Source organism: Scardinius erythrophthalmus (genome assembly GCF_964197995.2).
Source record: "Scardinius erythrophthalmus genome assembly, chromosome: 17".
NCBI lineage: Eukaryota > Metazoa > Chordata > Actinopteri > Cypriniformes > Leuciscidae > Scardinius > Scardinius erythrophthalmus.
Window position 1 is genome coordinate 20,983,563 of NC_138237.1, and position 13,880 is coordinate 20,997,442.

At 37.7% G+C, this 13,880-nt stretch overlaps 1 protein-coding gene across 1 annotated transcript in view; it reads left to right on the forward strand.

The window, feature by feature from the left end:
• Positions 1 to 13,880, forward strand: part of pcxa (pyruvate carboxylase a) — a 138,972-nt gene that overhangs the window by 120,356 nt on the left and 4,736 nt on the right. Inside the window, exons 15-20 of the mRNA XM_081391741.1 lie at positions 729 to 969; positions 1,172 to 1,421; positions 7,084 to 7,328; positions 9,986 to 10,165; positions 11,709 to 11,957; positions 12,132 to 12,272. Of these exons, the coding sequence (XP_081247867.1) occupies positions 729 to 969; positions 1,172 to 1,421; positions 7,084 to 7,328; positions 9,986 to 10,165; positions 11,709 to 11,957; positions 12,132 to 12,272 (1,306 nt within the window). The remainder of the gene's footprint in view (positions 1 to 728; positions 970 to 1,171; positions 1,422 to 7,083; positions 7,329 to 9,985; positions 10,166 to 11,708; positions 11,958 to 12,131; positions 12,273 to 13,880) is intronic.

Consider the following 13,880-nt stretch of genomic DNA (forward strand, 5'->3'; position numbering starts at 1 on the left):
AGCAAAACGATGAGTTTGTGTAAGAAAAATAGTCATATTTAACACGTTACAAAGTAAAATTCTAGCTTCCGGCCAAACGCAGTCTACTTGCCCTTAATGCGCAACTTACGAAATGTATGACTTCAGAAGTAGCGTAGTGTGCCACGGCGTAGCGTAAATAGCGTCAGCCGTATGTCGCATTACTCGCATAAGTTGCGCTTTAAACTTAGGTGGAATCCGTATGTTCGTTTGGCCGGAAGCTAGTTATACTTAATAAAGTTTTAAAGATTTTTTTTTTTCTTACACAAACTCATCTTTTTGCTTCAGAAGGCCTTTATTAACCCACAGGAGCCATTTGGAGTTTACAATGGATGGATGCACGTTTTTGAGCTTCAATCTGTTAGTTGCAATCCACTGCCATTATAAGACTTGGAATAGCCAGGATATTTTTTAATATAACTCCGATTGTATTCGTCTGAAAGAAGAAAGTCATATACACATTAAGATGGCTTATGGGTGAGTAAATCATGGGCTAATTTTGAACTACTCCTTTAAGTGCTTTTGTCATTTTTATTAGTTTTTATAAATATTTCTGTTTAGCTTTTGAGGTTTTAAATATATTTTACGTTTAAGCTTTTACATCAAATATATATTTTATTTATTGTATTTTATTTTATTTATCTTAAATTTCAACTACCAAGAATGATATCAGTGACTCATTACCATATAATTTCCTCTGTTTTTGTTAGGTTCTGTGAGGTGGCCAAAGAAAATGGTATGGACATCTTTCGTGTGTTTGACTCGTTGAACTATCTTCCCAACATGCTCTTGGGGATGGAGGCAGCAGGTGCAGCAGGAGGTGTGGTGGAGGCGGCCATCTCGTACACGGGCGACGTTTCTGACCCCGCGAGGATGAAATATTCTTTAGACTATTATCTCAAACTAGCAGATGAGCTGGTCAAGGCTGGAACGCACATCCTTTGCATTAAGGTAGTGGTTTGTTTATTTTTATGTGGGGTTTTTTATCCATTTGTCTGTTTTGTTAACCTCAACTCTTGCTCACTCTTTCATCTCGACTGCTGCTCCCACTCTGCCTCCACCCACACATAAAATACCACTGCATCACTGTCTCTGTTTGTTTATAGTGCACTTCTCTTACTTTACTTTCTCCTTCTGTCTCTCCGCTCTGCAGGACATGGCGGGTCTTCTGAAGCCGGACTCTGGCCGTTTGCTGGTCTCCGCGCTAAGGGACCAGTTCCCAGACGTGCCGATCCACGTGCACACTCACGATACCGCAGGGGCTGGAGTGGCTGCCATGCTGGCATGTGCAGAGGCCGGAGCAGACATTGTGGACGTGGCAGTTGACTCCATGGCGGGAATGACGTCCCAGCCCAGCATGGGTGCCATAGTGGCATGTGCCAAAGGCACCAAACTCAATACTGGTGAGGACTGTCAATCAAACTGTGTACAGCTGATATACAATATATTATTTTATTGACGGACGGACGGACGGATGGATGGGTGTGTGGGTAGAGATGGATGGATGGATGGATGGACCAAGCGAGAGAGATAATATAATCGCTGGGTATCCCCAATGTGTCACCTCATTGGTCCAAAATCTCCACAAAACTGCACACTAAATTAAACATCAAATATGATCATATTGACATTGATTGTTGTGTGACTCAGTTTTGCATTCAGTGAGGAAAAAAAGTTTGTTGCTGGCAACTTTGTCTCATCCTGGTTAGGACATGGTGTTATAGTGATACATTGGTTTTTTTGTTTTCTGTGCATAAAAAACACTTCCTCATTTATTTTAGTTTGGCTGGTTTTCCATGATACAGCTCATCACTCGTTTTCCAGGTCATGTGTTAAAGGGAACATGATGTTAACATTCTTCTTCTATCATAAAAGCTATTATCATGTCTTTATGCATGAGAAAAATTACTCCTCACCCTTCGTACCACAACCCAAAATGCTCTTCATGGTTTTTAATATTCAACACGCCTGTTTTACCCTTTTTTTTTTTTCAACTGCTGTGCCTCATTTCATGCAAATGCTCCCACCCTTTTATTATATTAATATTTCTTTTCCCTCCTTCATAATCCAGTTGTGAATGAGGTCATGGGAAGTCAGTTGAAAAAGGAAGAAAAGCAAACAGAGCAGAGCAGTAGTGGTAATGAAAGTAAGGAAAAAATGATAACACGGCATGGCCAGTCAGCTACGGAAGGAGTAGAAGAAAAAGAAAAGTGATGTTGGGGTGAATGAAAAGAGTAGAGAGAGAAGGGTCAGAGCGGACAGACATAATTTGGATGTTGGTGGCTGACCCATTGACCTTTCCTTAATTGTGACATTACTGTGGCTGCTGGTGCTTAACCTTCACTGATGAGTCTCATGCCCCGTTGGGCCTTCTCGCCGTAGGGTGTGTATGTGTGGCCAGAGACTGTGGAGTGTGGTCACTCTGTGGTGGACCATCTGTCCAACCACGGGTCACTGCCTCACCTGCCGCTGTAGTGACCAGTGGCATAAAAATCTACCTTATTAAGGCTGATTCAGGTTGTGAACATTTCTGTCATCCTAAAGTTGGCTGTTGACTGTATAATTAACTTCAAACATGCAAGAGTGCTGTTATAGTGAATATCAACATGGCTGTGATTCAGTTGTTGAAACTGATTCAATACAACTGGGGATAAATTGATTTTAATATTCCTGTTCAATACTGATGAGCTGATAATTATTTTAATGTTTTGACCAGTATTAAAATTCAATACTATTTTCTATCATTTTAAATGATACAAGTGAATTTAGGCATCACAGCATTATAATGTACAGTGTGAAAAAATTATATTTTCCTTCTGAGATTTACTGAAGATTGCATTTAACAGTGTTATTCAGTTATTAGTGTTTGTAAAAATCTAAATTGAGTGAGGGTAAGAAGATGGTAAAAGTAATGTAAATATAAAAATTAGGGCTGTCAAACGATTAATCGCGATTAATCGCATCCAAAATAAAAGTTTGTGTTTACATAATTTATGTCTGTGTACGGAGTATAATTATTTTCTTTATATAAATGCACACACATGCATATATATATTTAAGAAAATGTGTTATTTATATAAAATATTTATATATAATATAAATTATATATAATATAAATATATATACACAGTATATACATGCAAATATTTCTTAAATATATACATGCATGTGTGTGTATTTATATATAGAAAATAATTATACACTGTACACACACATGTATTATGTAAAAACAAACTTTTATTTTGGATGCGATTAATCGCGATTAATCGTTTGACAGCTCTAATAAAAATATGGTAAATGAACAATTGAATATTTAATATTGATCAATACTGATAAATTCAATTCTCTAATACCTTCTGATAGCTGATATTTTTCTGATATATTTTACATCGGCACTCATGGAATTAGTGGTTGCCCAATGTATAACCGATAAGTGTCTGAACTTTTAATTTGACAGTGCAGATGGTCATGAGCTTGAGTTAAACTGTTAAACAGAGATAGTAAATAGTAAATTTAACAGTGTTTGCCTCTCTGTTATTATTATTATTATTAATAGAATAGCATATAATAATTTTTTCTATACTATCGGCATTCAGTAAATATGCATTTTTACTGTATTATTTAAATAAGTCTTTGCTATATCTAATAAACAGTTCATTGCATCATAGGTTATTTACTATATATATATATATATATATATATATATATATATATATATATATATATATATATATATAATATACGTGTGTATGTTTTATTTCAGCCATTGGCAAACTTTCTTTCTAATGTTGCTCAGCCAAATCAGAGAAACGGTTATAGCTTTTGTATACGCTTAATTTGTTTGCTGGGACAATGTGAGCTAGCCTTTACAGTAGCTCTCACACTGTTATAATATACCGTACAGGATGTGTAAGATCACCCAAAAATAAAAATTCTGTCAATTACTCACCTCCAAGCACGTAAGACTTTAGTTCATCTTCAGAACACAAATGAAGATCTTTTTGTTGAAATTTAAAAGCTTTCTGTCCCTCCATAGACAGCTGCGCAACCAAATTTTCGGAAGAGACTCGGTCGCTTTATATGATGAACAGATTGAATTTAGGCTTTTATTCACATATAAACATTGATCAGCAAACATAAACAGAAGCTCAACCGAACCTGCTTGACGCACGAGAACCTCATTGGTTCTTGCGGAAGCTCAAGCGTGCTGTGTAAAATGAGAATAAACCTCAATGGTTCTCGCACATCAAGCGAACAGGCTTGAGCTTCTGTTCACCACAACTGATGTGCGAGTTGATGAATGTTTATATGTGAATAAAGGCCCGAATTAAATCTGTTAATCATATAAAGCGATCGTGTCTCTTCAGAAAATTTCGGACTACATCGCTCAATTCATATGGATTAGTATTACGATCTCTTTATGAACTATTTGAAGCATCAAAGTTTCAGTTGTGTAGACTGTCAGTGGAGGGACAGAAAGCTCTTTTGTGTTCTCAAAATGAAAGACCTTCATTTGTGTTCCAAAGATGAACGAAAGAATGACATGAGGTTGAGTAATTAATGACAGAATTTACATTTTTGGGTGAACTAACCCTTTAATATAATTTATTAGCACTTGCTAATTAAGCTATCAAAAAACACATTAATTAAGCACAGAGACGTATGCTGTGGCGCTCACATACCAGAAATCCCTGAATGCTGTTTCTATGAAAGTCCATGCTTTATGTATAGATATACAAGCCCCCCTTCTGGAGCTCCACATCCCGTGGGCGTGTGACTTTGGCAGTATGAGACGCATCAGAGCGGTCACATGATGAGGAGGTGTTCACACTTTTGTTGATTCAGTTTTATTCCCTTAAGATTCAGCCGTACCCCCTCATTCTCAGTACTTCACGTTTCTTTGGTTTTCACTCCAGGAGGTGTTTCCTAGGTAATTGAATTGTTTGCAGGTTGTCAGGATTCCTGTGGCAATGTTATTGTAGTCTCTGTCTCTCCACATTCAGTTTTGTTGCCATATGCAACATCCAGTATTAATCACCTGTTTTCAGCTTTTTAAAACAAGCTGCTGTATGTGTTGATGTGAAAAGGAAGAGACAGCGCTGACACATGCTCGATTCTTATTACACTAGAGTACACAAGGCATTGATATTCCTCAAACATGCCATTTGTTCTCTCCTACTGAACCTCCGCCTGAACCTTTCAACATAGACGAGAAATGAAATCTAAGATTAAAATATGTAAATCTCCCCTTGACTTACATTGATAGAATGTTCACCAATTAAAATGTGATAATTGTATTTGCATAGTGAATTCTGATCAGCTACAACCCAGTGTGTTTATAATTGTGAAAATTGATCAAATAATAGAAGAAATAATATTTTGCAATATCAAGCAGCATACCAACATATCTCTCTCTCTAGATATCAGATATCTATCTATCTATCTATCTATCTATCTATCTATCTATCTATCTATCTATCTATCTATCTATCTATCTATCTATCTATCTAATATTCTAATCCATCTATCCACCTATCTATCTGTCTGTCTGTCATATCTATCCATCTTCTGTTCTGCCCATTCATCCATCCATCCATCCTTCTATCCATCCATCTAATATTTCTAATCTATCCATCCATCCATCAACCCATCCATACATACATCTTATATTTCTAATCCATCCATCTATCCTATATTTCTAATCTATCCATCCATCCTTCCTCCATCCATTCACCATCCATCCATTAACCCATCCATCCATCCATCCATCCATCCATCCGATATTTCTAATCTATCCATCCTTCCTTCATCCATCCACCATCCATTCACCATCCATCCATCTGTCATATCTATCATATCTATCCATCTTCTGTTCTGCCTATTCATCCAATCAGTCCATCCATCCATAATTTATTAATTTTCAAAGCATTGACAGGTAATTGCCAGGACACCTAAAAATATACTTTTCGGTCTGTTGTGTTTCCCATTTTACAGGGGAAATAAATCCCTATTTTACAAACATTTCCACAGTAAAGGATGCAAATTCAGAATTGAATTGAAAAAAGGAGAAAATAAAGGTTTAAAGTTCCCCTGCGAAAACATGCCAAGTTGTCAGTGAGGATTTGTTGTGTGAAACGAGAGATTCCAAGTCTGTCTGTCTGTCAGTCTACTTGTTAGTCTATCAAGATGGATTGATAGACAGATAGATAGATATAACATCCTGTCATCTTGCCAATTCTCCTTCAACTTTCTCTCTCACCTTGTCATTTTCTAATCTGCCTCTCTCGCTCTCTCTATCAATCTCTCATTGTACTGCTCCTGTCCCATCGTCTCTTTCTCTCTCTCTTCTTCTGTTCAAGCCAGTTCATCACGGTAAAGGCCGTGTGGCCAGAGATCGATTCCCGAGCTGACTGACGTGTGCTGATTGATCAGTCTTCATGGGGAGGAGCTGGACACGCTGCTTTTACACAATAACATCAATAGCGCCTAATAGCTTGTAGTCGGGGTGGCAGCAAGAAAAATGCATGCGAGCGAGTTTTATGAGGGCGTTGTCATGAGCCCTGCAGTCGCTCTCCGGTATAACGGGTGCGCGCACACGTTAGAGCGTGTTTGTGCGCGTGTTATCTTTTGCACAGGAAAACTATTGTGATCACAGCGATGGGCAATTAATGAGGATGAGGGAGCCAAACGAGCATGTAAACTCTGTTGCAAGTGGCGTGCCTCATTGATTGATTAATTGACTGACTGCTGCTGGTAAATGATGAAGCCGTGAGTGGCAGGAAGCAATCTATGCTCCGCCACCAATTCCCTGCTTCTACCACATACAGGCCCCTGTGTGCTGAGCTTTCAATGACTGATTAAAAGCTTTGGAAGAATGCCTGATTAGCCGGTGCAGTCTGTTAAAGAGACGAGGACTTTCATTATTTCTGATTAAATATTAATGTCAGACAGTCATTTGTTGTGCTACTTGTTCTCGGATTGCTTATTCCTCTTGGTAGGCTAATGATCTCTCATCCTGTCTTTCTTTCCTCTTTCTCTTTCACTTCACCCACAATTCTTTCTCAGGCATCTCTCTTGAGAAGGTCTTTGACTACAGTGAGTATTGGGAGGTGACCCGAGGCATTTATGCTCCATTTGACTGCACTGCCACCATGAAGTCTGGGAATTCTGATGTCTATGAGAACGAGATCCCGGGTGGCCAGTACACCAATCTCCACTTCCAAGCACACAGTATGGGGCTGGGGAACAAGTTTAAGGAGGTGAAGAAAGCCTACGTAGAAGCCAACAAACTGCTTGGTGACCTCATCAAAGTGAGCAATTCTCTTTATTTTCATATTCAAACATATTTTTAGTTATTTGTGATGGATTCTAATATACTATACTACTAATATATACAAAAAAAAAAAAAACTTTAAAGGTGTTAACGCTTACATTGTTCTGTGAAACTTGGTGGGCAAAATCATTACAATTGCAATCCACATGATCGGGAATCACAAAAGATTTCAAGCAGCGGGTTCAAGCTTCTTGGTTTGAAAGTGACTTCTGTGTAAACACAACTGACATTTTTTGCCCCCAAATTTCACTGTGACAGCACCTTTAGAGCTGAATTTACAGTGACAAACTACACTACCCATAAACCTGAATTGACTCATCATAAATTACAGCGAAAAGGTGGTGAACACTGACTCCCATGAAGCATTGTGCATATATTTGTATATATCAGCTGATTATTTTGCAATACACCTAAAATAAATTGTATTTTATACTTATAAATGACTGTAAATCAGTAGTTTTATATTGTGCAATTGCTTTCAATGCCATTCGTAATGCTTCATGTAAAGAACTTCTTTTTTTCTTTTTCTTTTTTTTAGTTTAGATGAATTTTGGGTTACACTTTATTTCGAGTCCACTTTAGACATTCTACTAACTATAAGTAACTTTTCAACTACATGTCAACTAACTCTCATTAGAGTTTTAGTAGTCGTCAGTAGACTGTTAGGTTATGGTTAGGGTTCAGGTTAGTAGAATAAGTTGACTTGTAGTTGCCTAGTTACTTAATAGTCAATAGAATATCTGTTGAATTCTTCACAGAGCTGGTTTTGTTTTTTCATGGAGCTGGTTTTCTGTAGAATTCTTTATTAGAAATCCATTTGGAGAATTGCTGTATTATTCCAGAATTAAGGCCGTAAAAAAGTATGGTGTAATTTTTGCACTATTCTGTGATTGTCAGACGAGGACTCATTTCTCATTAAATGTCATAATGCTTTTAAACATGATGACTTGAAAATATCAAAAATGGAAAATATCAATGCAGTAGTACATGAAGTGGTGTGTATGGTGTCATGATGAACCCTTTTAACCCTACATGCGTGTTATTGCTTATAATAATCCAGATCCTCATGAGTCTAGTCTTTATATGGTGCCAAAGACACCACACCTTTTAGATAATTATTTCCTCAGTTGTTATATTTCACACGCTTGAAAACGGAGTTGTGATATTGTCAAATGATCACGCTCTGAGTCATTCCTTTTATTGTTACTCATGTCCTGTTCCTTGCTTGCTAATATAAATGTTAGGCATGTTCAAAAGTATTGTTCTAATTTGAGTTATTTTGGTCAAATGCAATGCGCAAACGTGTAGCACCAATTTCCCCTCTCACAAAATATTCAGTTTTTACTACACTTGTCCTTGTTACATCTTTAACAACTTTAAATCAAGTTTTATTCATAAAATGTAAGAACTCTAGGAATCATTTAGAATATGAATTGCTGTAGAATAAGTTTTGATCAATATTAATGTGATGTGCAACCACAGGTAGTCAGCTAGAGACTGGATAGTGGAAATAAGTGGTTAACCAATATTCAGTCTGGCTCTGTTTACTTAAAATCCAATTTCATATTCTGTACTTTGTGTAATGTGAAATCCAGATTTCCATTTTTAGATTTCTACTCCATAATCAGCCCTTTCGGAGATTTAAATCAGATTTCCCCACTTCATTGCACTTAAAGTTGGAGGCCAATCATGAAATATGAGATTAGCAAATAAGTGCATGCTTTAGATTCATGAAGAAGTTCTATTTTTTTTTTTCTCTTGCTCCATCAGTGAATGGAATATTTAAGATCATACACCGTAATTGTCACTTGACCGTCACAAACGTGCAGTTTAAATCGCTTGTATGCAACATTCTCCATGGTTAAATAGGGCTTAATTACCACCCCTTGCACTGAAAAGGGTCTCACCCTCACTCTTGAAATCTGCTCACGCTCACAAGATCATGAGCACCGTGGACCCGAGAGCTCCACTCTGAATCACAGATTTAATTGCTCGTTCTCCTCTCTCTTTCCTCCTCCCTTCTCATCCCTCTTATTCCGTTGCAACCGTCTCAATCTCCAGATGAAATTGAATAAAAATAACTTGGCAAAAAAACGGGGCAGAAAGGAGGAGTGAATAAATAATCCTGTCCCTGTCTCCTATGGCCCAGAGACAGATCAACTGGGAAGAGCTTTAAGGAAAGCTTATCTGTTGTGTTTCAGAGAGGCTCTGACTGATCTCCTCCAATCAAAGGCGTCTGTGAGCGTTTGGTCTTGCCTTGCTGCTTTTCATTTCCCTGGGCTTAATTAAATGATCGAAGATAGTCGGCTTTCTGTTCTCGGGGTCCCCTCGCTGTTAATATTGTCAATATCGAGACTGAGCGGTGCGCTGCTTAACAAGCGCCAGTTAGCGTTGGGTTTCATTAGCGCCTCTCTTTCTCACATTTTTCTCCCTTTTGTCCTAACGACGCAAATGTTATCTACTCCCTAAGCCGTGTTTCTGTTTGCCACTGCACTTCGTCTCCTCTCTTACTCCTAGTTTAGATTGGCTGGTTGGGCTGGTGGAGAGCTCAGATGTATCGATGGAGGCCTAAGCAAGCATGTCTTTTCATTTCTCACTTTTATCTGTCTTTCTCCTCTCATTTCCTCCGTTCAGGTGACACCCTCCTCTAAGATTGTGGGCGATCTGGCACAGTTCATGGTGCAGAACTCTCTGACTCGGGCAGAAGTGGAGGAGAGAGCAGATGAGCTGTCTTTCCCCCTCTCCGTGGTAGAGTTCCTGCAAGGACACATCGGCATCCCCCACGGAGGATTCCCGGAGCCCTTCAGATCAAAGGTACACAGTGGATTTATCACTCAATCTGTCACTAGTGTGACATACCTTATTAAATGCTATATGGCTATTCATTTAAATATGTTTTACAGTTGTGGTTTTTAGAGGGGATAGTTCACCCAAAAATGAAGATTTGGTCACCATTCACTCACCTTCATGTCGTTCCAAACCTGTATGACTTTTCTCTACTGTGGAACTCAAAAATGGTTGTTGCCTATACAATTAAAGTCAATGGGGTCCAATGTTCTTTAAATAGCATTCTTCAAAATATCTGTTGAACACAAAATAAGTTATGAATAGTGTTTAAGGTTAAAATTTAAGGTAGCAACTTGGCAGGATTTAGAACTGAAGGTTAAGTGTCTTGGTTAGAACTAGTGGTTGGAGTTGGTGTAAGGTTAAAGGTTATAGATTACGGAACAGGGGCCATATGATCTGCGAATGCATTTCACACAGTGTTTTACTTTTTTATATTGTTTTTATTTTACTTCATTTCAAGTAATGAAAATGTTTTTTTTATTTTTTATTTGTTATCAGGGATGTGTGACCAACACAGGACTAATGTTCAGAATCCTATCCTATTAGTTTAATAGCCATGGTAATTTCGTAGCCATGGTAAAAAAAAAAGAATCACAAATTAAGATGGGGACTTAATTTAATCTGTGGGGACAGAGGTTAGGATGAAGGTAATGCAGAAGGGTCAGAGGGAGGATTTAGAATCGATTGTTGTAAAGTTGAACCCGGGTTTAAGTCTCTGCTCGGCTTGAGTTGAGATCAGAAAGAAGAGAAAACCCAGTTGCACAAATACAAGTTATTGAATATCTCTGTGGTGGGATTCGATTGAAGAGAGGGTTGTATCTCTCCACAGTCTCTGGAGTGCATTAACACTGTGTTGTGCTTGTCAGAGATACGTAAGGGAAAACCATGCCATTCCTTTTGTCTTGAACGCCTCAATTACCCAGCAGCCATTCCTGTGCAAGATTAGCTGTTTCTCTAACAAATGTGTCTCACACCAGAAGTGAACAATGCTTGTGCTAAAGCTTTTTTGCGCATGCAAGTATGAAGCTAATTTATTATTATTAGGCCATCTGCTTTGCATATATTTTAGATAACAAACACATTTGAGCAACTTGGCACTGACCTTATTTTTTCCCCATCTGTTTTTTTAACATTAATATTGTTCATAATTATGCAAGCGATTGTTTGCTTGTATAAACATTTTTGTATTTAGGTCTGTGGTGTGTATTCTGAAGTCTTTGCTCTACAGAATAAAAATACAGACATTTCATCATTTCAAATTTAATTATTCACAACTTGAATTCAACTAAATGAAGCAACAGGGAGAGATTAATCCTGCTCCTGGTAATGATCGGTTATAAATATTCCTGGATTCTGTGTGGGTCTTAGGGGGATTGCGAACGCTCTACATCATCCGCTTACGAGCTGCTTGAAAATTCAGTGTAGCACCAATATTTCAGGAAATATACGTTTATTGTCTATTCAGGCACCTGCTCTTTTCTCAGGCTCTCATCACTTATTTGTGGCACAGGTTTTGAAGTCTCTTCCTCGTGTGGAAGGACGTCCTGGAGCTACCCTCCCTTCCATGGATTTCCAGGCCTTGGAGAAGCAGCTGCAAGAAGCTTACGGTGATGAAATCACCCCTGAGGATGTGATGTCAGCAGCCATGTACCCCAAAGTGTTCCAGGAGTTCAAAGAATTCACTAGAACCTTTGGGCCTGTGGATTGTCTAGACACTAGACTCTTCCTGGATGGACCTAAGATTGCTGAAGAGTTTGAGGTGGGAGTATTTCTTTTTTTAATAAAGAAATTATTCAGCTGAAGTAGCCTCACATTTTTATTTGCTGTTACTGTGCCATAAATCTTCCTGTCATCCATGATCCATTCCTGCATTCCAAGCTGATTGGAACTGATTCCTTATTTCCTGTGCTTGTATCTCTGCTGTCTGTCTCAGGTGGAGTTGGAGCGAGGCAAGACGCTTCATATCAAGGCTCTGGCTCTTGGAGACCTTAATAAAGCCGGTCAGAGAGAGGTGTTCTTTGAGCTCAATGGTCAGCTGAGATCCGTCCTGGTCAAAGACACCGTGGCCATGAAGGTGTGTTTCTGAATTTTACTTACAACTTTAAAGGGAGGGATTTTTCTTCCCCTCCTTTTAGAAAGTTGGTCATGTTTTTTGGACCAGTTGCTTGAAGGTAGAAACAGTTTGTTTCCTAAATAGAGTTACAAGAAGTAAAACACATAAACAGCATAAACAAAATTGGTACATCATGTGAAACCAGACAGGCTTATTATAGTTTCACATTTTTAGTTTAGTTTTTTATTTCCATTTTATTTTAAATTTAGTTTTTATAGGGGTTTCCAATGCGTTTTCTAGTTTCAGCAATATAGTTACAATAACATTCTGTTTATTAAGGATGCACCGAAATGAAAATTCTAGGCCAAAACCGAAAATTCAGGATGCAAACCGAAAATAAATAATAGATTAATAATCAATTAATTAATCTAACTTGTTTAATGATCAACAATCCAATAGCTAATGCTGAGTTGTACAAACATTTAAATTGCACATTAGGCAGTTTTTATATCAACTTTTTAATAACTGAATTGTTTCTACTCCAGTTGGTTAAATATAAACATTTAAATGACAATAAACTGTAATGACTTTCTTTCATGACAGATTTATTTAAACATGCATTAAAGGGATAGTTCGGCCAAAAATGATATTAAACCCATGATTTACTCACCCTCAAGCCGTTCGAGATGCATATGTCAATCATTTTTCAGACGAACACATTTTCAGTTATTTTAGAAAATGTCTTAGATCTTTCAGTGGTTGTAATGTGAAGTTATGGGGTCCACTCCTTCAAGTCCCAAAAATGTGCATGCATCCTTCACAAAAGTAGGGCTGTACTCAACCAAAGAAAATCTTGGTCGACTGAAGTCCTGAAATTTTCGACTAAAAATCGACTAAAATCGACTAAAAATGACGTTAGAAAAAAAAACGTTAAATTAATTAGATGCGCACTGTGCGCAGTACTTGGTAGCCTTGTTGTCCGCCTAAATGAATTATAAATAAACATAAACAACTAGTAGGCAATTTGCAGAATATTAAACCGTTTTTGACCTAATTATTTTGCACTGAAATGAGTCTGACACTCGAGTTTGTCAGCTCTGACGGCGCTGCATCACGTGCACCTGCGCAATATCATAGCTTATGATTTCCGAAAATAGTACTATGTTGTCAACTAGTGATATCATCACAAGAACTGTTGAGGAATATGCAACATAATTTAGACAATTATTTTTGTCATGTTATAATAATAAGTTATAACTGTCAGACACTATCATTTCACCGTGCATGTCCTCGCACCGAGCGAGGCTGAACATGAGCTCAGCTTCGCAGCTGAGACATGAATAGACTATTAACTTAAAGCTTTTACTCTTAATAAACACAAAAGGCACGTCCACTTTAATAAAAAAAGAATATTTATTAAACAAACCAGATCAAGAGCAGAAACGAAATAAAGTGCATAACTGAAAAATAAAGCATCCTAGGCTCAAAACTAACACAACGAACAGCGCAATTGCGCATTAGGCTCCAAATAAAAAATAAAAAAGTTAGGTTATCACACTAAAACATTGAAATATGCTAATTCTGATATGTTCATATAGCCTACTCAAAACAGACAGGGCAAGCTAACGC